Source organism: Dendropsophus ebraccatus, chromosome 10, assembly GCF_027789765.1.
Source record: "Dendropsophus ebraccatus isolate aDenEbr1 chromosome 10, aDenEbr1.pat, whole genome shotgun sequence".
NCBI lineage: Eukaryota > Metazoa > Chordata > Amphibia > Anura > Hylidae > Dendropsophus > Dendropsophus ebraccatus.
In genome coordinates, this window is record NC_091463.1 from 16,971,584 (window position 1) to 16,989,097 (window position 17,514).

A 17,514-nucleotide genomic window follows, 5' to 3' on the forward strand; every position below is an offset into this window, starting at 1 on the left:
GCTGCCCGGCCTCCTGCTCGCTCAGCTTTCAGATCAGTCCTCTGTAGGCAGGTTATCTCTGAAAGAATCTCTCCTCTCTAATGTGCTGGAGCTGTGGTCTAGAGGTAACTCACCTGTCTAGAGACCTGCCAGTAGTTGATTCTCTGGTTCAAATTCTCTGATGGAAATTAAATAGATGTCTTTATGTTTTTGTCTCATTATTGTATAATTTTTAAGGCTATGTTCACACACAGTATTTTTGCTCAGTATTTTGGTCAGTATTTTGAAACATAAACCAGGAGTGGATTAGGAACACAGAAAGGCACTGACACTGTTGAAATTGAGCAGATGGCCGTCATTTAATGGCAAATATCGGACGTTGTTTTAAAAAAAAAAACAGTAATTATTTGCCATTAAATGACGGCCATCTGCTCAATTTCAACAGTGTGTGAACATAGCCTTTCAGTCTTTCCAATCCACTTCTGGTTTTGGTTGCAAAATACTGAGCAAAAATACTGTGTGTGAACATAGCCTTAAAAATGATACAATAATGAGGTAAAAAGTGCTGTCAGGTCTCTAGACAGATGAGTTACCCCTAGACCACAGCTCCAACACTTTACAGGGGAAAGATTCTTTCAGACATAACCTGCCTACAGAGGACTGATCTGCAATCTAACAGCTGAGCAAGCAGGAGGCCGGGCAGCATTGATTATTCATGAAGAGGGAGGAGGATGCATGACAAGTGTGGCACAAACAACAGTTCTGTGACAGTAGGAGACATAAGATTGTACATAATCCGCTGCACAGAAAATTACCAAAAAGGCACCATGCTCACTGGGGGCTGCTAGCTACAGCACACTGTCAGCACCTCAGGTAGTGCCCGGGAGCTGACGGATTCCCTTTAACACAATGAATTGACAAAAACAGGAATCAGCGGCCGGGGTTTACTAATTCTTAAACTTTGTACATTTATATTAGATAGTCTAAGAATAAATCAGTTGCATTTGCAAACTGTCTGGTCTAAGACCAACTATTCATTCCCCAGAATCTCCTGGCATATTATTGGGGCCATAATTATGCCTCTTTTGCAATAGTAAATGTTCCCCAATGTCCATGACAGACTTCTAAGGAATCAGCTGGAGGAAATGGGATTAAAGTATAGAAAAGCCAAACAAAAACTAGAACTAACACTGAAACAGAAGGAAACAAGGTGACATGGGACATTGGGCTAAAGAGAAGAATCATGGAGGACTGGAGGAAGATGTCCGCATGTAGAATAGCACGACAGATAGCAGGATGTAACAAGTATCATGGAATGGGTGTGTGACTGTCTAGTCTAAGGACCTTATTACACAGGGGGATTATGGGTCTAACAGGTCAGGAATAAGGCTAGCCATCAGTTAATAAGAAAGCTGAAGATCACTTGTCGGCTGATCAGGTCGCTCTGTCCAGCTGTAAAATCTTTGGCCATCAGCCACATGCTTCCCCGTATTATTGGACATGTGCGGCCAGAAGAAGTCATCAAATAATCCAATGATCCTTAGTGCGGCCCGGCTACATAACTGATCGAGACTTGTGAAGGATCTGTAAAGGAGCACCAATCAGAGATCAGCACTCGTTTACACATGGCCACGGGCTGTCTGATAGGCCTCAGTTCACACTGTCTGCGTAATACACAGTTTAAGTAAGTTTCCCCCCATTATTTATCGGAATTTAGGTTCGAGCTGCCGTGAATTCAGGCACCATGAAACCTCAGGAGGAGCCAGAAAGTGTTAACTGGGATTTCTTGTGGATGATTCCCTGCTTTTCTTCTTCTTGATCTGGATGAACATTTCCATGTGTTTGAGGGATGTCTCATGAAATCAGAATATCCAGCTATTAACCATTTCCTATGTGTCTATGTTATGCAGCGGCATCATCTGGTGTCCGCTATAAGGCGTCTGCTCATCTATTGTGACAGGTTGTAGATAGTCCCGTCTCTGCCCGTAGGATAGGGGACACATCTGCTGGAACTAGCCCCATTGGTTAGTGAGCGGAGGTACGCCAGTGAGGGACAGGAACCCTTCAGTCATGGTCATCTTTCTCACGTCTGCTGACTCAGACGACTTGTAACCAGTTCAGGATAGAATGACTCGCGCTTGGCTCGGGGTTAGAGCTTTCTATGAACGCTGTGGCCGGGTCCAGCTGGACTGGGCTGCTCTTTTATTGTTCCCGAGGCCAATGAAGCGGCAGCCCGTGAGGAAACTCCTGCATCTGAGAACAGTGAGAATACTACAGAGATGACCGCCATGTTGTAGCCTTTTCACCAGTGTGCTTAATAAGGGTCTTGTCCGCCATGTGCCTGGACACCATCATTACATGTTCTTATGCTAATGCAGTGTAATGGGGAGCAGCAGTCCCGTAACGTAACACCTTCATGTCACCTCCAGTCATCTATACTGTGCAGGATGAGGACTGTGCATGTGGTGTGAGAAGTTCTCATCCACTTGGGAGCCTCCAGATGCGCTGTATAAGTATATGAATGTATCTGTGTGTGGGCCGCCAGCCAAATACAACACATCCGTCCTTCTCTCTATGCTTTACGCATTTGTAGCTTCAGATGTTTACTTTCTGGCCCCTCTTCCCTGCATTTTTACTTGTCACTTCCCATTGCTCTTTTTCTCCCTCATTCATGTAAGCTAAACATAAATTATCCCTTCGCCCTCCCACACGTTAACTATTTGCGGTACACGAGATCTCTATACATAGCTGGGACGGTGCCCCCCCACCCCAGCTACGCCAGTACGGGCTGGATTATAGGCCGACCCTTCATGGATTACATCGTGTCCCATCATCATTACTGTATCTGCACTTCATTTAATATGTCATTTCATTTGTTTACAGGGAGAACAAGGGGAAGATGGCAAAACGGAAGGTGTCCCAGGTGCTCCTGGAGACAGAGTAAGACCCAGTTCACTCTAGTAACAGATTCCAGCTGTATCACCTGTATATGGCACCCATCCACACTCACCACTTACCTCTATATACACAGTCACCGCTTACCTCTCCATCCACACTCACCGCTTACCTCTATATACACAGTCACCGCTTACCTCTATATACACACTCACCGCTTACCTCTACATACACACTCACCGCTTACCTCTACATATACAGTCACCGCTTACCTCTCCATACACAGTCACCGCTTACCTCTCCATCCACACTCACCGCTTACCTCTATATACACAGTCACCGCTTACCTCTACATACACAGTCACCGCTTACCTCTACATATACAGTCACCGCTTACCTCTCCATCCACACTCACCGCTTACCTCTATATACACAGTCACCGCTTACCTCTATATACACACTCACCGCTTACCTCTACATACACACTCACCGCTTACCTCTACATATACAGTCACCGCTTACCTCTCCATACACAGTCACCGCTTACCTCTCCATCCACACTCACCGCTTACCTCTATATACACAGTCACCGCTTACCTCTACATACACAGTCACCGCTTACCTCTACATACACACTCACCGCTTACCTCTACATATACAGTCACCGCTTACCTCTCCATCCACACTCACCGCTTACCTCTATATACACAGTCACCGCTTACCTCTCCATCCACACTCACCGCTTACCTCTATATACACAGTCACCGCTTACCTCTATATACACAGTCACCGCTTACCTCTCCATCCACACTCACCGCTTACCTCTACATACACACTCACCGCTTACCTCTACATATACAGTCACCACTTACCTCTATATACACAGTCACCGCTTACCTCTATATACACACTCACCGCTTACCTTTATATACACAGTCACCGCTTACCTCTCCATCCACAGTCACCGCTTACCTCTACATACACACTCACCGCTTACCTCTATATACACAGTCACCGCTTACCTCTCCATCCACAGTCACTGCTTACCTCTACATACACAGTCACCGCTTACCTCTATATACACAGGCACCGCTTACCTCTCCATCCACACTCACCGCTTACCTCTCCATCCACAATCACCACTTACCTCTCCATACACAGTCACCACTTACCTATACATATACAGTCACCGCTTACCTCTCCATCCACAATCACCACTTACCTCTCCATACACAGTCACCACTTACCTATACATATACAGTCACCGCTTACCTATACATACACAGTCACTGCTTACCTCTCCATACACAGTCACCGCTTACCTCTATATACACAGTCACCGCTTACCTCTAAATATACAGTCACCACTTACCTCTACGTACACAGTCACCGCTTATCTCTACATATACAGTCACCACTTACCTATACATATACAGTCACCGCTTACCTCTATATACACAGTCACCGCTTACCTCTACATACACAGTCACCGCTTACCTCTATATCCACACTCACCGCTTACCTCTATATACACACTCACCGCTTACCTCTATATCCACACTCACCGCTTACCTCTATATCCACACTCACTGCTTACCTCTACATACACAGTCACTGCTTACCTCTATATACACAGTCACCGCTTACCTCTAAATATACAGTCACCGCTTATCTCTACATATACAGTCACCACTTACCTCTACATATACAGTCACCACTTACCTCTATATACACACTCACCGCTTACCTCTATATACACAGTCACCGCTTACCTCTCCATACACAGTCACCGCTTACCTCTATATACACAATCACCGCTTACCTCTCCATACACACTCACCGCTTACCTCTATATACACAGTCACCTCTTACCTCTATATACACAGTCACCGCTTACCTCTATATACACAGTCACCGCTTACCTCTATATACACAGTCACCGCTTACCTCTATATACACAATCACCGCTTACCTCTCCATACACACTCACCGCTTACCTATACATACACATAAATCCTACAAGAAAAATGGCTTACGCCAAAAAATATACAGCAACCATTAAATGTGAATAATTCCTTTATTAGATGAATATTAAATACACAGAAGAAATTTTTAAATATACTGATTAAAATCGGATGTGCAGAGATGACATAGATAAACCACAGATAACACCTGGACCCTACTTGTATTTGGGAGCATCTGAGCAGCATTGGAGGAAAGCTGGATAAAGTGCAAGTGCAGTACATAAACTAATACCAATAACATAAACTCCAATGTTTCTAATAACATGGGTATATAGGTTCCTAACCATAGGATGTGCCCAGCTCCAGTAAAGTGCATCAATGCAAAGGGCTACATATACCTGGTATCCGGTGGTCTATGGCTCCTCTCCCTCCCCTATATACACAGTCACCGCTTACCTCTCCATACACAGTCACTGCTTACCTCTACATACACAGTCACTGCTTACCTCTTTATACACACTCACCGCTTACCTCTACATATAGTCACCACTTACCTCTATATACACACTCACTGCTTACCTCTCCATCCACACACACCACTTACCTCTCCATCCACACTCACCTCTTACCTCTATATACACACTCACCGCTTACCTCTATATACACAGTCACCGCTTACCTCTATATACACAGTCACCGCTTACCTCTATACACACACTCACCGCTTACCTCTCCATACACAGTCACCGCTTACCTCTCCATACACAGTCACCGCTTACCTCTCCATACACAGTCACCGCTTACCTCTCCATACACAGTCACCTCTTACCTCTATATACACAGTCACCGCTTACCTCTATATACACAGTCACCGCTTACCTCTATATACACAGTCACCGCTTACCTCTCCATCCACAATCACTGCTTACCTATCCATACACAGTCACCGCTTACCTCTCCATACACAGTCACCGCTTAGTTCTATATACACAGTCACCGCTTACCTCTCCATACACAGTCACCGCTTAGTTCTATATACACAGTCACCGCTTACCTCTCCATACACAGTCACCGCTTACCTCTATATACACAGTCACCGCTTACCTATACATACACAGTCACCGCTTACCTCTATATACACAGTCACCGCTTACCTCTCCATCCACAATCACCGCTTACCTCTATATACACACTCACCGCTTACCTCTCCATACACAGTCACCGCTTACCTCTATATACACACTCACCACTTACCTCTCCATCCACACTCACTGCTTACCTCTATAAACACACTCACCGCTTACCTCTACATATACAGTCACCGCTTACCTCTCCATCCACAATCACCGCTTACCTCTATATACACAGTCACCGCTTATCTCTACATATACAGTCACCACTTACCTATACATATATAGTCACCGCTTACCTCTACATATACAGTCACCGCTTACCTCTATATACACAGTCACCGCTTATCTCTACATACACAGTCACCGCTTACCTCTACATATACAGTCACCACTTACCTATACATATATAGTCACCGCTTACCTCTACATACACACTCACCGCTTACCTCTATATCCACACTCACCGCTTACCTCTACATACACAGTCACCGCTTACCTCTATATACACAGTCACTGCCTAACTCTCCCTACACAGTCACCGCTTACCTCTACATCCACAGTCACCGCTTACCTCTATATACACAGTCACCGCTTACCTCTACATATACAGTCACCGCTTACCTCTACATACACAGTCACCGCTTACCTCTATATATACAGTCACCGCTTACCTCTATATACACAGTCACTGCCTAACTCTCCCTACAGTCACCGCTTACCTCTACATCCACAGTCACCGCTTACCTCTATATACACAGTCACCGCTTACCTCTATATACACAGTCACCGCTTACCTCTACATCCACAGTCACCGCTTACCTCTATATACACAGTCACCGCTTACCTCTACATATACAGTCACCGCTTACCTCTACATACACAGTCACCGCTTACCTCTATATATACAGTCACCGCTTACCTCTATATACACAGTCACTGCCTAACTCTCCCTACAGTCACCGCTTACCTCTACATCCACAGTCACCGCTTACCTCTATATACACAGTCACCGCTTACCTCTATATACACAGTCACCGCTTACCTCTACATATACAATCACCGCTTACCTCTACATACACAGTCACCGCTTACCTCTATATACACAGTCACCGCTTACCTCTACATATACAGTCACCGCTTATCTCTACATATACAGTCACCGCTTACCTCTATATACACAGTCACCGCTTACCTCTACATATACAGTCACCGCTTATCTCTACATATACAGTCACCGCTTACCTCTATATACACAGTCACCGCTTACCTCTACATATACAGTCACCGCTTACCTCTACAGATACAGTCACTGCTTACCTCTACATATACAGTCACCGCTTACCTCTACATATACAGTCACCGCTAACCTCTATATACACAGTCACCGCTTACCTCTATATACACAGTCACCGCTTACCTCTCCATACACAGTCACCGCTTACCTCTATATACACAGTCTCGCTTACCTATACATATACAGTCACCGCTTACCTCTACATCCACACTTACCGCTTACCTCTATATCCACACTCACCACTTACCTCTACGTACACAGTCACCACTTACCTCTCCATCCACAATCACCACTTACCTCTATATACACAGTCACCGCTTACCTCTACATATACAGTCACCGCTTACCTCTACATACACAGTCACCGCTTACCTCTATATACACAGTCACTGCTTACCTCTATATACACAGTCACCGCTTACCTCTATATACACAGTCACCGCTTACCTATACATACACAGTCACCGCTTACCTCTATATACACACTCACCGCTTACCTCTCCATACACAGTCACCGCTTACCTCTATAAACACACTCACCGCTTACCTCTACATATACAGTCACCGCTTACCTCTCCATCCACAATCACCGCTTACCTCTATATACACAGTCACCGCTTATCTCTACATACACAGTCACCGCTTACCTCTACATATACAGTCACCACTTACCTATACATATATAGTCACCGCTTACCTCTACATATACAGTCACCGCTTACCTCTATATACACAGTCACCGCTTACCTCTACATACACAGTCACCGCTTACCTCTACATATACAGTCACCACTTACCTATACATATATAGTCACCGCTTACCTCTACATACACACTCACCGCTTACCTCTATATCCACACTCACCGCTTACCTCTACATGCACAGTCACCGCTTACCTCTATATACACAGTCACTGCCTAACTCTCCCTACACAGTCACCGCTTACCTCTACATCCACAGTCACCGCTTACCTCTATATACACAGTCACCGCTTACCTCTACATATACAGTCACTGCTTACCTCTACATACACAGTCACCGCTTACCTCTATATATACAGTCACCGCTTACCTCTATATACACAGTCACTGCCTAACTCTCCCTACAGTCACCGCTTACCTCTACATCCACAGTCACCGCTTACCTCTATATACACAGTCACCGCTTACCTCTATATACACAGTCACCGCTTACCTCTACATATACAATCACCGCTTACCTCTACATACACAGTCACCGCTTACCTCTATATACACAGTCACCGCTTACCTCTACATATACAGTCACCGCTTACCTCTACATATACAGTCACCGCTTACCTCTATATACACAGTCACCGCTTACCTCTACATATACAGTCACCGCTTACCTCTACATATACAGTCACTGCTTACCTCTACATATACAGTCACCGCTTACCTCTCCATACACAGTCACCGCTTACCTCTGCATACACAGTCACCGCTTACCTCTACATATACAGTCACCGCTTACCTCTACATATACAGTCACCGCTAACCTCTATATACACAGTCACCGCTTACCTCTATATACACAGTCACCGCTTACCTCTCCATACACAGTCACCGCTTACCTCTATATACACAGTCTCGCTTACCTATACATATACAGTCACCGCTTACCTCTACATCCACACTTACCGCTTACCTCTATATCCACACTCACCACTTACCTCTACGTACACAGTCACCACTTACCTCTCCATCCACAATCACCACTTACCTCTATATACACAGTCACAGCTTACCTCTACATATACAGTCACAGCTTACATCTGCATACACAGTCACCGCTTACCTCTATATACACAGTCACTGCTTACCTCTATATACACAGTCACCGCTTACCTCTATATACACAGTCACCGCTTACCTCTACATATACAATCACGGCTTACCTCTACATACACAGTCACCGCTTACCTCTATATACACAGTCACCGCTTACCTCTATATACACAGTCACCGCTTACCTCTATATACACAGTCACCGCTTACCTCTACATATACAGTCACCGCTTATCTCTACATATTCAGTCACCGCTTACCTCTACATATACAGTCACCGCTTACCTCTACATATACAGTCACCGCTTACCTATACATATACAGTCACCGCTTACCTCTATATACACAGTCACTGCTTACCTCTGCATACACAGTCACCGCTTACTTCTATATACACAGTCACCGCTTACCTCTGCATACACAGTCACCGCTTACCTCTATATACACAGTCACCGCTTACCTCTATATACACAGTCACCGCTTACCTCTACATATACAGTCACCGCTTACCTATACATATACAGTCACCGCTTACCTCTATATACACAGTCACCGCTTACCTCTCCATACACAGTCACCGCTTACCTCTATATACACAGTCTCGCTTACCTATACATATACAGTCACCGCTTACCTCTACATCCACACTTACCGCTTACCTCTATATCCACACTCACCACTTACCTCTACGTACACAGTCACCACTTACCTCTCCATCCACAATCACCACTTACCTCTATATACACAGTCACCGCTTACCTCTACATATACAGTCACAGCTTACATCTGCATACACAGTCACCGCTTACCTCTATATACACAGTCACTGCTTACCTCTATATACACAGTCACCGCTTACCTCTATATACACAGTCACCGCTTACCTATACATACACAGTCACCGCTTACCTCTATATACACACTCACCGCTTACCTCTCCATACACAGTCACCGCTTACCTCTATAAACACACTCACCGCTTACCTCTACATATACAGTCACCGCTTACCTCTCCATCCACAATCACCGCTTACCTCTATATACACAGTCACCGCTTATCTCTACATACACAGTCACCGCTTACCTCTACATATACAGTCACCACTTACCTATACATATATAGTCACCGCTTACCTCTACATATACAGTCACCGCTTACCTCTATATACACAGTCACCGCTTATCTCTACATACACAGTCACCGCTTACCTCTACATATACAGTCACCACTTACCTATACATATATAGTCACCGCTTACCTCTACATACACACTCACCGCTTACCTCTATATCCACACTCACCGCTTACCTCTACATGCACAGTCACCGCTTACCTCTATATACACAGTCACTGCCTAACTCTCCCTACACAGTCACCGCTTACCTCTACATCCACAGTCACCGCTTACCTCTATATACACAGTCACCGCTTACCTCTACATATACAGTCACTGCTTACCTCTACATACACAGTCACCGCTTACCTCTATATATACAGTCACCGCTTACCTCTATATACACAGTCACTGCCTAACTCTCCCTACAGTCACCGCTTACCTCTACATCCACAGTCACCGCTTACCTCTATATACACAGTCACCGCTTACCTCTATATACACAGTCACCGCTTACCTCTACATATACAATCACCGCTTACCTCTACATACACAGTCACCGCTTACCTCTATATACACAGTCACCGCTTACCTCTACATATACAGTCACCGCTTATCTCTACATATACAGTCACCGCTTACCTCTATATACACAGTCACCGCTTACCTCTACATATACAGTCACCGCTTACCTCTACATATACAGTCACTGCTTACCTCTACATATACAGTCACCGCTTACCTCTACATATACAGTCACCGCTTACCTCTCCATACACAGTCACCGCTTACCTCTGCATACACAGTCACCGCTTACCTCTACATATACAGTCACCGCTTACCTCTACATATACAGTCACCGCTAACCTCTATATACACAGTCACCGCTTACCTCTATATACACAGTCACCGCTTACCTCTCCATACACAGTCACCGCTTACCTCTATATACACAGTCTCGCTTACCTATACATATACAGTCACCGCTTACCTCTACATCCACACTTACCGCTTACCTCTATATCCACACTCACCACTTACCTCTACGTACACAGTCACCACTTACCTCTCCATCCACAATCACCACTTACCTCTATATACACAGTCACCGCTTACCTCTACATATACAGTCACAGCTTACATCTGCATACACAGTCACCGCTTACCTCTATATACACAGTCACTGCTTACCTCTATATACACAGTCACCGCTTACCTCTATATACACAGTCACCGCTTACCTCTACATATACAATCACCGCTTACCTCTACATACACAGTCACCGCTTACCTCTATATACACAGTCACCGCTTACCTCTATATACACAGTCACCGCTTACCTCTATATACACAGTCACCGCTTACCTCTACATATACAGTCACCGCTTATCTCTACATATTCAGTCACCGCTTACCTCTACATATACAGTCACCGCTTACCTCTACATATACAGTCACCGCTTACCTATACATATACAGTCACCGCTTACCTCTATATACACAGTCACTGCTTACCTCTGCATACACAGTCACCGCTTACTTCTATATACACAGTCACCGCTTACCTCTGCATACACAGTCACCGCTTACCTCTATATACACAGTCACCGCTTACCTCTATATACACAGTCACCGCTTACCTCTACATATACAGTCACCGCTTACCTATACATATACAGTCACCGCTTACCTCTATATACACAGTCACCGCTTACCTCTCCATACACAGTCACCGCTTACCTATACATATACAGTCACCGCTTACCTCTATATACACAGTCACCGCTTACCTCTCCATACACAGTCACCGCTTACCTCTGCATACACAGTCATCGCTTACCTCTACATATACAGTCACTGCTTACCTCTCCATCCACACTCACCGCTTACCTCTGCATACACAGTCACCGCTTACCTCTACATATACACTCACCGCTTACCTCTATGTACACAGTCACCGCTTACCTCTCCATCCACACTCACCGCTTACCTCTGCATACACAGTCACCGCTTACCTCTCCATACACAGTTACCGCTTACCTCTACATACACAGTCACCGCTTACCTCTATATACACAGTCACCGCTTACCTCTATATACACAGTCACCGCTTACCTCTACATACACTTACCTATACATATACAGTCACCGCTTACCTGTACATATACAGTCACCGCTTACCTGTACATATACAGTCACCGCTTACCTCTCCATACACTCCATACTACATATACAGTCACCGCTTACCTCTACATATACTGTCACTATTGTCTAATTGGACGACCCTGGTATGGGGGTTGTAGTGTACAGGAGTTTCTAACACATTATAATATACAACCTATATTTTCCAGGGACCTGTTGGTGACCGTGGAGACAGAGGGGAATCAGGGGACCCAGGATATCCTGTAAGTAGAGACTTGCATGATGCTTCTGGTCCTTTTAGTGCGACCTATAGGTAGTTACCCTGTGAAAGGACCTTAAAGAGTTATCCTGCCTCTGGATAGGCATAAATATAACATCAGTGGGTCCAGCTCCCAGCACCCCAGCTTGTTTGCTTGTCCTTGCAGTCGCCATACTCTTGGTAACATCGGTGCAATGAAGTGCGCATGTACTATGCTGTCATTTCATGCACCATTTCAACTAATAGTATCGCTACTCTAAGGATGGTTGCAAGTATTGAAGCAGCTGCCATGCTCATGTGGTCCCTTTCAAACGTGATTGTGGGGGTGTTGGGATATGGACACTGGCTGATCTAGTATTTGTGATGGGCCATCAATGTTTACAGGCTAATAGGATAACCCCTCTACAACATATCTAGTTAACACTAGCAAACTAGAATGCCCTCTAAAAGCAAGAGTAATAGCCAATGAACGGCACTCCAGTAGCCAGGGTGTCCAAAGAAAAATTAAAAAATCCAAACAAGAAATCCCAGCTTTCACGTATATGCGATGAAGAAGACCTGTTTGTAAAGACCTTACAGTCGAAACGCATGCAGAGAACCACATGTGTTAATAAACAGTTTTCTTCATCGCATATACGTGAGTGCCTGGATTTTTTGTTTGGATCTCTAAAAGGAAGAGACACCCATCTGCACATTCCCATAGCTACTGCAGACCTTTATACATGGCACTATCCAATTACACTGTATGCAGTAAGCTACCAAGCTCCCCCTAGTGGTGGCTGCACAATACCAGATTTGTATATGTAGGAGATTTGGATGCAGGATTCAAATTATTCTATCCTATAAATTGTTACCTCATTATGATACGGTGTACAGCGATAGGCAAGCAGTCATTAGTTCTGTATACTGGCAGATGACGCTCTGATCATGTAGAGTCCTGTAGTTTATCGTTAGAAGCAATAGTAACTTAATTCTTAGATATTAACCATAATTTCACTTCCAATCAGGGTCAGGAAGGACCAGAAGGCCCCAGAGGAAAAGCTGGACAACAAGGCTTACCAGTAAGGACCTGCATGCATCTTGCATCTATTTGTTCTGATCTTTATTCGCTGATGATGAACACGAGGGGGACATTTTGGGCGAGGGGCGAGGGCACAATTTACATGGGCCAGGTGGAGTAGGCATTGTTATTAGAAACACTTTGTAATGAGGATGTTTGCCACCAATAAACTACATGATTGTATTCACCTGTAGACGCTCTGTGGTCTTACTTACCGTTGTAAAACCTGCATAGTGAATTGACTTTTTAAAGGGGTTTTCTGATCATTATTATTACACCAAATCATCCAATCAGCTGCTTTCCAGAGCCACGGCTGCAGAATACGCGGAGCAACGTTGCCAGAAACAGACAGCACTACTCTCTGTACAGTAGCTGTGCTGGGCAGCAGTGAAAGGGGCTGAGCTGCAGTAACCCAGCATGACCACTGTGCAGAGAGTGGCAGTGTCTGCTTCCTGCTCGGTTTCTCTGTATGCTGGAATTGCACTTATTGATGCTAGGTCATCAATCAGTTTTGGCCCCTTTAATGTTTTAATGCATCATCCTGATATGTAAATCAATTTTCTTTTTCTTGCAGGGCCATCCTGGACCAGCGGGTTTTCAGGGCTTGAAGGGATCCAAAGGCGCTATGGTAGGCTGTAAAGATTTGATGCACATTAGCAGCAGCAGCCTATAGTCTGAATAAGGGGGCACTTATTTCTAACACCTGTTAGATGAATAGCTGGAATAGAGTAATACTGCAAAAACCCGCTCTTTGTGTTTGCAATATGCTTATCTCATGGCCATGATGACAGGGGGCTTCATCAGCATGTGCCCTGTGCTGTATACCCCACATACATTAGTGTCAGTATACTCCCCGGGAGCGCTATATGAGATTGCTCCTGACACATTTTCCACCGTTTACCTGACTCTGCTGCATTAGGTTTTGGGGTTTAGTTTTCTATGTAACCAGAGATGACACCATCCTGTAAGGAGCCCATTATTCTTCACTAAATTAACAGAGCTAGTGACAATCATTAAGGATTTATGAAGGAAAGCCATGTCTTGCATGTGTCCATACTTCATGTATATGAGGGCGAAGGTGAGGCTGTAGATGAAAGGCATGTAGGTGTCACGCCAGCTTACTGTACTCATAATGGCATTTCACTTTTTTAGGGTCTAAAGGGCAAAGCTGGAAAATCTGGAGAACCCGGTGCTCATGGTCAACCTGTAAGTATAGCATCGAACCTGCGCCTCTCCGCCTGTCACCATACTACAACTCCCAGCATGCCCGGATAGCAGTAGACTATCAGGCTATGATGGAAGTTGTAGTTTTGCAATAGCTGGAAAGCAACAGGTTTCCATATAGCCTTCATCTTCAAAAGATGTTCTGCAGCTGAGAACATATTATAAGAAATAATGTACCCCCTCCTATACTAGTTGTCACCCCAGAGTTCTGTCACCTGTATGACTGCTTTAGGGGTACATTATTCCGTATTATAAAATAAAGTTTGGTGGTTCATGGCTTGGGTCTGCAGTCAATGAAAGCAAATGAAACGCTATATACCTGTGTTGTGTTGTAACTTGGTTATATAACTGTACTATCTTGTTTCTAGGGTGCAGTAGGAATGGTCGGACCCCGAGGGGTGGTAGGAAGACAAGGCCAAGAGGGTCCCCCAGGACCAGACGGAATACCAGGGAAAGATGGCACTTCTGGGCTCAAGGTGAGTGTCCGTTGTGTGTAAAAGTATTATAATCTGTCTGGTGAAAGATGATTCCATTATGTATCATTATACTTTCCTAGGGAGAACAAGGCGATGATGGAGAATTTGGCCCTGCTGGCATGTCTGGGAAGCGAGGAAACAATGGTGTGCCCGGATTACCAGGGGCTCAGGGACCAATTGGACTCAGGGTAAGTGTTGTGTATGCCCCACACTAGTCATCTTACACCACATCTTCCATTCTGCTGTCTCCTGTCACTGAACCATAACATAGTCTACCGCCTGTTCACATCTGTAATAGAGGAATGTTTAGAATACAGCAATTTTCTTCCTGTCCGAGTGATGGACACCAGAAAGGGACCAGATATAAGTCAGAGAGGTTTGTTGGGCGTCAGATCCCGCACACCTACTGTATGACGGAACACGTAATCCATATTGATTACATAGATGGAAGCCTGACCGTAGTGTAAGGTCCGGAGGGAGGGACATGTACCTTGTCATAGAAGAATAAAGCTATGTAGTTGTACAGGTAGAGAGGAGACTTGAGTAGAAATAGAATTGGCATCCAGTAGTTTTCTAGACTTCTAGATTTTCTTTGGATCCGAGATGAAGATGAAGAGAGAAGTGCTCAGCTGTGCGCTTTCCCCAAGCTAGCGATCAGTGACTACGAGCGTCTCTGTCTTTGTGATGTCAATGAATATTTCTGAAGACACTTTAAGACTCAGCAATAACTTATATAAGATTATAACATGATGTATTACGTTAGTTCTGGGGCCGTGTAACATACAGGAACATTTCCCAGAAATCGTGCTCATCACATTATTTTTACAATGATTGTTTGTTTTAATGGTAATCAATGACATCATCAATTATATGTTACCAGAATAGTCTCCATAGGCAACCCCATGACACAACATAGAAGTCACTGCCGTTCAACTCGATTCTATCACGAAAAGTGGAAGCTAAAGCCCAGACCATAGCCGGGAACTGGCATTACGTAGCAGTACTAAGAGGAGCCCATATGGTTTGGGTTACATAAATGACAACATTTGGTATGGTAATGGTGATCACATAGAGACAATGAACCCATCGAACAAAAGAGACATTCAGGAATATTCTGCCCCCTGTTCTATTGTCATTGAAAGCTGTGGGTGTCTATGGCTCCCAAGCTGTGAGAGAAGAGCACTGCATGTTCTGATGGATCACATAATGGAGATGTTCCCTGGTAATCCCCTCTGTTCATAGAGTTGGATGTGGTCAGTGTTTTGTTGCCAGTATACAGTATTTCTTTGGAACACGTTGGGTCTTTTTGTATTTTCAGCTCTAGAAGAGATCTGGATATTGGCAGCAGTATGGTCTGTGCCTCACACCATAGACAGGTCCATATAGTCACCTAGGAGCCAGAAGGGAACACTCAACCCCATATCCCATCCTGCATGTCATCTAGGAAGAGGTTAATTGTAGGCTGAAGCGTTTACTTGCACATGTATCACAGCGTATCTCAGCTGAGACACATTACAGTCTCTAATATGTGTCTTTAGTCCAGATGAGTTAAAGCTCTAATGTTATGTCTGTCCGGCGTGTCCAGGTGGAGCAGATCTGACTCATGTTAAAGGATAAAGCAGCCATTATCAGCTCCTCTGGGGTTCATTCTGCACTTTGCCCGGTCCTCGCAGGTCACATGACCCACAGAGCGCCAGATATTTATTTGATTCATGTGAATCCTATGGTATTACAGTATGCCAAAAGAATCCCAACCGGATGACTCAGTAACATTTCTTATTATCTGCTGCCCTCTAGTGGTGAACATCTGGAATCGCCTTTTACCGCAACCAGTATTGTTCTACAGCCGTGTACAGTTTGGAGACTTTTCCGTATTGTGTTAGTGCACATTCAGCAGATGTCTCATCATGAGTGTGCACAGTTTTCCCGGTGGGATCTCTATTGGCCGGGGCTGTATACACAGCTGCTCAGAGCTTGGGAATGTCAGTTCTGGCCACACATAAATGGTTGCAGATTTCTTTCATTTCGCCATTTTCACTTGATTCATTTGTATTAGCAGTTCAGTTTTGCTTTAGATGAGGAACTTGCAATTCATTTTGGGGGAGAGGGGGTTCCCATGGAGCAGGGAGCCCCTCTCAGTGCTTTTAGTTTTTTCCGCTTTCT

At 44.7% G+C, this 17,514-nt stretch overlaps 1 protein-coding gene across 1 annotated transcript in view; it reads left to right on the plus strand.

The window, feature by feature from the left end:
- Positions 1-17,514, plus strand: part of COL27A1 (collagen type XXVII alpha 1 chain) — a 225,796-nt gene that overhangs the window by 185,141 nt on the left and 23,141 nt on the right. Inside the window, exons 42-48 of the mRNA XM_069943643.1 lie at positions 2,863-2,919; positions 12,542-12,595; positions 13,599-13,652; positions 14,226-14,279; positions 14,804-14,857; positions 15,244-15,351; positions 15,432-15,539. Of these exons, the coding sequence (XP_069799744.1) occupies positions 2,863-2,919; positions 12,542-12,595; positions 13,599-13,652; positions 14,226-14,279; positions 14,804-14,857; positions 15,244-15,351; positions 15,432-15,539 (489 nt within the window). The remainder of the gene's footprint in view (positions 1-2,862; positions 2,920-12,541; positions 12,596-13,598; positions 13,653-14,225; positions 14,280-14,803; positions 14,858-15,243; positions 15,352-15,431; positions 15,540-17,514) is intronic.